At 36.3% G+C, this 9,251-nt stretch overlaps 1 protein-coding gene across 1 annotated transcript; it reads right to left on the bottom strand.

Moving 5' to 3' along the window:
• Positions 1-7,375: 7,375 nt before the first annotated feature.
• Positions 7,376-8,934, bottom strand: LOC111514397 (uncharacterized). Its single transcript, XM_023170632.2, has one exon. The coding sequence runs from the start codon at positions 8,865-8,867 to the stop codon at positions 7,440-7,442; it is 1,428 nt and encodes a 475-aa protein (XP_023026400.2). The 5' UTR covers positions 8,868-8,934; the 3' UTR covers positions 7,376-7,439.
• Positions 8,935-9,251: the final 317 nt, after the last annotated feature.

The raw sequence follows: 9,251 nt of genomic DNA, 5'->3' as shown, positions 1-9,251 counted from the left end.
ATATATTGCTTTGCTAACGACAGCACACTTGTCTCGTCATTCCATTTGGATTCCAAGACATCGACTGCAGATGCATATCTTCACCGGCAGCAGGAGGCTGCGTATGTTAATGAGGATCTAGATGTGATTTAGAATTGGGGTGAAAATAACAAGGTTCATTTCAAAGCCATGAAAACTCAGGCAGCGGTTTTCTACAAAAAAAATAAATGTGTCGGAACCGGCGCTCTCAGAACGCCTTGACGTGAAAACGTCTGTTTGGACCAAAAAATCTACAATGTATGAACATCTTCAGGAATTAAAACACAAGATAACTAAAGGTACCCTTAAAATCCTACACATATGTGATGAAGAGAAAAAAAATGAATTAGTTGGAAGCCATGGAAATTAACTAATCAATTAAAAACCTGAAATATATACCCCTAAACGAGAAACTTGATTTATGTAGGTTTCCACTCTTGAATTTATAAGTTTGACAACCACTATAAGCTTCAGTGTTGAATTGTATAGTTGGCACCTTGGTTCGTTTAACTATCTGTCCTTCTATCTTACCTGAAAATTCCCGATATAACTCAGTTTTCAAATTTTACAAAAGTGATCATGAATTATCACGAAATAAACAAGTCATCAGTCACACATATTCGATCAATTATTGTTGAATGTCTACCTGAGTTTGGGAATAAATCATCAAAAATCAACCTGAAAAAAGAGGAACCTATCCAAATCTCATTTGAATAAACCTGTAATGAATGAAATTACCTGAGCTCATGTACCAGTTTTCACATTTGAAAAAATATTCAGTAGCGGGGAGTTACTTAATTCTTTTGAGTTTGAAACTGTTCTTTTTTGAATGTAATACCTACGTCACACTCATGTTCTCCTGTTGAAAGATGTTTTGCAGATGTGGAAGTAGTATTTTCCTTCTAGCAACTTTTTCTATGTTCTCAAGCTCATTGGGAAAAAATCCCCCCGTTTGACCAATATAAAGTTACAGCTAAGAACCACAAGTCAATTTATACACTACTGATCTATTCGATACTAAAGTTTTGCCAAACTATTATTTTCTGTGTGCTACATCCAAGCATTCCTTTTTTAATAAAACGTGCGATATTATTAGTGGGTTCACCAAAATATAACAATGTCCTATAGCGGACATTTCTTGAATTTGGATAGGCCTGGCCATTGCCTTGTTTTTGTAGTTTTTTGAAAAGAATGAAGTCGATATAATATCTAACTTGTAACCGTTGTTAATGAAACTCAACTCTCTCTGAAAATCACTTTCTGACAGTGGCATATTCAGTAATCTGTCAAGCATACTATTATGTTCATTATTAATTTTTGTAATAGTCAAGTCAAGGTTATCAAATTATATTTCTACCTTCCTTTTAGTGATAAATTTTATTGTCAGGTGAATGGAATTGACATATTCGGTAAACTTATCTAATTGCCTAGCCGTACCAGAGAAAACGATTGAAGTATCTGTACCAGTCCAAGTAACTGATTAGCTAATTATTATGGATTTCATTCTTTAGATTACACAGGCCAACAAGGAAAAAACTTTTTTACTGTTTTTAAGGATGCTAAATCCGTTTTACCTACCATTTTTTCACATTTGCATATCAATATATAAAATTTTTTGATCTATTACAAACCTTTTATATACTACAAATGAAATTGTAAAATAATCTGTGCTGGATGTAGAAGAGTTGGCAGCACTGCTGAAATAAATTTACTGTCCAGAAAAAGGGGAATTATATTGTTTTGTTCATAGCTGATGTTTTGTTTACTATCAACCTAACCTTACTTTCTGGTTTCTAGTACATGTGCTCATTAAAATGTCTAATCGCGGTTGTAAGAACTTTGCTGTTATATTTGTGGTGAGTTTGTTATCGAAAAACATCATAGAAATATTAGAGACTTTGTGGAAAAGGTTTATTTCTCATATTTTGGAATTAAACTTGGTTATCATGATAAATCTTGGGCCCCGCATAAGGTGTGTTATGTTTGTCTCGAAGATCTTAGAAAATGGTCAGAAAAGGTGAAAAATGCCTTTAATTACGCTGTTTCTATGGTATGGTGGGAACCTAGAAACCACACTGATGATTGCTACTTTTGTAGTATTGATATTACTGGCCATAACTCAAAAATAAAGAAGGTCATAAGCTACTCTAACCTAATTGCCGCTATCCGACCAGTAGGGCACGATGTAGATTTGCCTTTCTCAGAACCTCCAGATGATTTGATTTCTTTCACGTATAGTCAGTGGGCATACTTGAAGACTGGCTATAAATCAAATCATCTAAAAGAACAATTCGTTCAGGCCAGTCTCAACACCCTACACAGTAGGTTAATGGACTGACACCTATCAGAAAACAACTACTCCCCTGGCTAATACCACGAAGGGCGTTGGATTATATCCGACAGGTGTCAGTGCAGGATTCTTCACTGAAGTTATTCCTGCATATGCTGTTGGCGATACAACTGCCGCAATAGATTTTCAATTATCGGAACACACTTGCAGACCGGTTTCGGGCTGTTTGGCCACTCGTCAGTGCAAGGTAGTGTATATCATCAACATAAAGTCGATGATTTCCGACAATTGAAAATCGAATTCCGTCAGAGTATCATTCCTCGAACTAAGCTGAAGACTACAACAAACAACAGGTTTGTTGTCGCTCCATCTGCCTGTGAACGAGGTAACCAACTGCATATCCAAATTTGCCCAATTCCTCGTAAAAGGAAAGAAATCTTTCACGTATAGTCAGTGGGCATACTTGGCCACTGACGAGTGGCCAAACAGCCCGAAACCGGTCTGCAAGTGTGTTCCGATAATTGAAAATCTATTGCGGCAGTTGTATCGCCAACAGCATATGCAGGAATAACTTCAGTGAAGAATCCTGCACTGACACCTGTCGGATATAATCCAACGCCCTTCGTGGTATTAGCCAGGGGAGTAGTTGTTTTCTGATAGGTGTCAGTCCATTAACCTACTGTGTAGGGTGTTGAGACTGGCCTGAACGAATTGTTCTTTTAGATGATTTGATTTATAGCCAGTCTTCAAGTATGCCCACTGACTATACGTGAAAGATTTCTTTCCTTTTACGAGGAATTGGGCAAATTTGGATATGCAGTTGGTTACCTCGTTCACAGGCAGATGGAGCGACAACAAACCTGTTGTTTGTTGTAGTCTTCAGCTTAGTTCGAGGAATGATACTCTGACGGAATTCGATTTTCAATTGTCGGAAATCATCGACTTTATGTTGATGATATACACTACCTTGCACTGACGAGTGGCCAAACAGCCCGAAACCGGTCTGCAAGTGTGTTCCGATAATTGAAAATCTATTGCGGCAGTTGTATCGCCAACAGCATATGCAGGAATAACTTCAGTGAAGAATCCTGCACTGACACCTGTCGGATATAATCCAACGCCCTTCGTGGTATTAGCCAGGGGAGTAGTTGTTTTCTGATAGGTGTCAGTCCATTAACCTACTGTGTAGGGTGTTGAGACTGGCCTGAACGAATTGTTCTTTTAGATGATTTGATTTATAGCCAGTCTTCAAGTATGCCCACTGACTATACGTGAAAGATTTCTTTCCTTTTACGAGGAATTGGGCAAATTTGGATATGCAGTTGGTTACCTCGTTCACAGGCAGATGGAGCGACAACAAACCTGTTGTTTGTTGTAGTCTTCAGCTTAGTTCGAGGAATGATACTCTGACGGAATTCGATTTTCAATTGTCGGAAATCATCGACTTTATGTTGATGATATACACTACCTTGCACTGACGAGTGGCCAAACAGCCCGAAACCGGTCTGCAAGTGTGTTCCGATAATTGAAAATCTATTGCGGCAGTTGTATCGCCAACAGCATATGCAGGAATAACTCCAGTGAAGAATCCTGCACTGACACCTGTCGGATATAATCCAACGCCCTTCGTGGTATTAGCCAGGGGAGTAGTTGTTTTCTGATAGGTGTCAGTCCATTAACCTACTGTGTAGGGTGTTGAGACTGGCCTGAACGAATTGTTCTTTTAGATGATTTGATTTGATTTCTGTTCAAACTGAAATGAGCAAGATAATGAAGACTTCCAACGTGTTCAGCAAATATAGAGCCTAACTGTTTACTCAGATTAGATTAACGACTAAGTTAGGGATCTTGAATTAACAAAAAAAAAGCTGAATTGCTCGGTTCTAGACTAAAATGAAAGAACTTGTTGGCAGTTGAAACCATCATGGGAGAGCAATAGCATGTGTGTCATTCAAGCAAGTTGTTACAAAATTCTTAGGAAATGCAAAAGACCCAGAATATCGTACCATTGTAGCTAACATGTTGAATAATTTAAAAAAACTACGATATTTAATGATCCTGAAAGTCCACTTTTTGAACAGTCATCTCGATTACTTCCCGGAAAATTTGGGAGATGTTAGTGAGGAGCAGGGTGAGCGTTTTCACCAAAATATTAAATAAATAGAAAAACGTTACCAGGGCCGCTGGAACATCAACATGATGGGAGACTACTGTTGGTCACTTCACCGTGAAACTCAATAAGCAACTCATCGCAGGAAAAGCTATCAACTCCATCTGACTAGTGAAACCTACATTACAACACTGTATCATTATTTCAAGTAACCTACTGTAAATAAAAACCATGATAGTGAATTAACATAGCGTTAATTTTACCATAAACCGTACAGATTTTAAATTATATAACGAAAGTCAATTTCTCATAAACTATGGGTGAAACAAAAAAACTAAGACCAGATTGGGATTCAGCACACAAAAATCTAGAAAGATCAGCTATTAAAGCAAACAAAGTTTTTTAAAACATTTTTTTTGTTGGCCTATGTTATCCATGAAAATTTCAGCCAGCAACGACGGGTTTATACAGGGCTTTTCATGATGAGCGTTAATTAGCCGTTTCTGACAAACTATTCAACGGATCAACCTGAAAATTCCACAGTATGCATAAGTCAATATGACCTACACGCCTAAAATATTTTAGACGAAGCGGCGTTGTCGCTTCTACTATAAAGTAGCGGCTTCTTTGATTTCTCAAAAGGAACACCCCGTATATAATATCGTATTATGATTCATTATCACTTTGTCAACAAATTCATATACTATTTCTCTATACCTATCTATTACCGTTTAGAAGATATAAATTAATTTCGATATTTTTTTTACCAAACATGAACTTTTATAAATGCTGATAATCTTGAACTCTCTTGCACTAAAACGATCAAATTCGAAATGGATTGGAGTGATGCTATGATGATTTTCACTTCGAGTTATATTTTCATTTGCCTCATACAGGGTCTTCAAAAAATGCAGATACTTTGATCTCATGAAAAACTGAGTGCAACTCAATTTTTTCAAATGGAACACCCTATATATTTCAACATTTTCGAGCTCCACATCCAATTTTAGATTAACTTCGTTCAGATAATACTATTTCTATTTTGAACCGTTTTCTAGATAAACTGTTTCAAACGGAAACTGACGTGGTTTTCTTGCTCGTTTTTTTTTAATTCATCACTTATTTTGAATATTCAACGTTTTTTTTATACTTAGTAATATTTTTTTTGGTCCAGTTTTTTAACTATCTCAGATCAGTCAATTCGAAATTGGTATGTACCTACCTTAGAAAAATACATTGAGGTATTGGTCTCTAACGTACAACAGTACACATTAATATTTTTTAATAGTGTGCTTTGGAAAAATAAATAAAACAATTATTTAATGTCAGACTTTCGTTGGTGGTTTTGACTGATTGTGACACAATAGACACAACAGTCATTATTGGGCGCCAGAAAATCCCCATGTTATCTGCCAAAGGGGTTTTCAAGAAAGATGGCAATTCAATGTATTTTGTGCCATAAAGAATGAGTCAATTTTTTATATCGAGTTTTATGATGATAATATGAATGCATCAAAATATGAAGATTTACTGAGGAATGGAATTCAAATGATTTTGAATAATAGACCAGGAAGAGAACGTGTATGGTACCAAATGGATGGTGCTCCACCCCATAATTCTCATTCAGTCAGCTAAGCTTCAACCGAAATCTTCGAAGACAGATGGATTGGTAATAATGGACCTTTTCGTTGGCCTCCTAGAACACCAGATGGCAATCCATTAGATTATTTCGTGTGGGGTTTCATTAAAAATATGGTTTACTCTACTCCAATAACAACAGTGAAAGATATGAAATCGAGAGTTACAACTGCTTTCAATAGTTTGACCCCAGACTTGATCAGAAGCGCTACACATTACAATCTTTTGAAGAGATTACATGTTTGTTTTAGAGGTGGAGATGTGTTTGAACATATTCTGAAACACACTGACGAATAAATTAACTCAATAATTTATGGGTTTATTATTTTCAGTTCGTGTTTCAGCGTTAATAAAACTAATGTTTGAAGAGAAGTTTCATTCGATGGTTGAGGAGTATTTTAATAATTATCTTTTCATTGTATTATCTGTGACTAATTGAGAAACATCAAATGAAATCTGTTTTACAAAAATGAATGATGAACAAGGAAACCATGTCAATTATCGTTTGAAACAGTTTATCTCGAGAACGGTTCAAAATAGAAATAGTATTATCTGAACAAAGTTAATCTAAAATTGGATGTAGAGCTCAAAAATGTTGAAATATACAGGGTGTTTCATTTGAAAAAATTGAGTTTCACTCATTTATTCATGAGATCAAAGTATCTGCATTTTTTGAAGACCCTGTATGAGGCAAATGAAAATATGACTCGGAGTGAAGATCCTCATAGTATCACTCCACTCTATTTCAAATTTGATCGTTTTGGTGCGAGAGAGTTCAAGATTATCAGCATTTATAAACGTTCATGTTTGGTAAAAAAAAATATCGAAATTAATTTATATCTTCTAAACGGTAATATAAAGGTATAGGGAAACAGTATATGAATTTGTTGACAAAGTGATAATGAATCATAATATGATATTATATACGGGGTGTTCCATTTGAAAAATCAAAGAAACCGCAACTTCATAGTAGAAGCGACAACGCCGCTCCGTCTAAAATATTTTAGGCGTGTAGGTCATATTGACTTATGCATACTATGGAATTTTCAGGTTGATCCGTTGAATAGTTTGCCAGAAACGGCTAATTACCGCTCATCATGAAAAGCCCTGTATATAAGTCCTTCGTTGCATGAATAAAACTTTTCGTCGAACTGGAAATAGTTTTGAGACAAATAGTGAGTGAGTCTAAATTTTCATTTTTCAATGGTGCCTAGAATTTTGCCTAGGCACAAATCGAGGTATCTCAACCAGTAGATAGAAATGTTCATGATAATCTCTCTCGAATTGATATGAATGTAAAGGAATGTAGAACAAAGGAGTCCTGATAATATTTTTATTCCCATTTTAGACACGATTTGTCGTAGATAATTCTGGACTTAGCGGTCAGGTTATATTTTCTGTAATTAAAAGTCTCACATCAGTGTTTGTTGATGAGATCACACCTCGTAGATAATTGATTTCCTCTGGATGGATATCCCAGCTACTCAGTTGTCCCATTACTTTCAAATTCGGACAATGTCCTATAAGGAGTTCCACCGCGATAATTGTCAAGGATTTTGCATAGGAAAACAGTATCACTTCCAGGTTACTGAACTCACACTCCGCACAAAGCCTGAATATATCACCATCCGTCATATTTATGAGACAGCCAATGACAATTCGTTTTAAAAACGGCGAATTCCTCAAAACGAATTTGGTAACTTCATCTGACATATCACAATATAACAGCTCTACATTCTGTAAGCCCATGAAATAAGTATCTAAGTTTGTGAAAGTTAATTTCATCTGGAAACACTCCAGTGTTGTGAGATTTGGAGCATGCAGACAAATTTCAGACAGATCTAGTGGAGTGTTTTTATTGTGATTCAATTTGAGCACTTGAAGTTGAGCTCCCGACACTCTGAGGAACGTTAATAATTCCGGTACGTTACATTTAGTGAGTTTCAGACTATTGAGTTTCCTGAGTTTGACTAATTTTTCAACTACACCTGGTTCGGGACTGTCTAAGTATAGATTTTCCAAGTTGGGACACAACTGGGAAATTGCTTCTATTATTTCTACTGTCGTTGATGTGTCCCGCAAATATTTGAGTTTTGTTTTGAAGCAGGGAAATTCATTGTTAATTGTCAACAAAGCATTACCAGTATACGAGTAGGTACGTAAAGCTGATAGGTTTGGTAAATTCATTATGACTTCAGCTATCAAATCAAAGCCACTCGATTCTTCACTACATATACACACTTTTCCGAAGTTTCCTACATCCAATACTCGTAGTGTTTCACTCCTGAGTTTTTTCATACCGCTGACTGAATAACACGCTTCCCCGCAAATGTCCAACACAGATATTTTTCTCAGAGTCACTATCGCATCTATCACTTCATCGTTAGCCATATGCGGAATCAGCAAACTTTCCAAATTTCTCAAACGCCTAATCAGAACACTCAATTTTCCGGGGAAATCTTGTAGCCAAACTCCTTTCAAGTTCAGATGTTTCAAATTCTTTCCTTGTGCTATGATAATATCCAGAATTTTCTCGTAGTAAAACTGTGGAAACATTCCGGTCTCAAGTTTTTCCACATCTTCCCTGAGGAGAAGTTTTAGCGAACTCAAACGTATGCTGGCGTCGAGATTCACAGAATTCAAAATAATTTTCATCAAGTCCTGTAAAACTTCATAAGTCGCCTCGCCTAAATATTTGGAAACCACTTCGTAATACTTTCCATCATCATCAGATAAAGCGTGAATGAGTTGGTTGGAGATTAGTTTGAGACACAAATAACTGAGAGATGGAACAGGATTTCTGGGTGCCATCGTATTTAGAACGGACACATCTATGAGAGTCGACAATGAAGGAATTACTGATCACAGAAATTACATATCAGCATTTTGGCTCAGTTCCAGAACGTTATTGAGATCCAAAAATAGTTAGCATCTGTTTGGGAGGCCGAAATCAGGTGGTTGTTTTGCTTTTGAAGCACTATAAATAATTTCAACAGTGTTATACTACATTATCAATAATCGAGTCACGGAAAACACTAGTTGGATCCACGAAATATTATACTGGATTACCAAACGCATCACCAACTGGTCAGTATGAAGTCCCTGGAAAAATAATGAAAACGTTCTCAACTTGGATGAAAAAATTGATGGGGATGACCTCGTTAATTTCTACATGTGTATAATGAAACGATCGTT

The sequence above is a fragment of the Leptinotarsa decemlineata genome, unplaced genomic scaffold (genome assembly GCF_025532065.1).
Source record: "Leptinotarsa decemlineata unplaced genomic scaffold, Ldec_3_MD MMD2_tig00004307_RagTag_RagTag, whole genome shotgun sequence".
Taxonomy (NCBI): Eukaryota; Metazoa; Arthropoda; class Insecta; order Coleoptera; family Chrysomelidae; genus Leptinotarsa; species Leptinotarsa decemlineata.
Note: the sequence above shows the minus strand (reverse complement) of the source record. Positions and strands in the feature narration are given on the sequence as shown.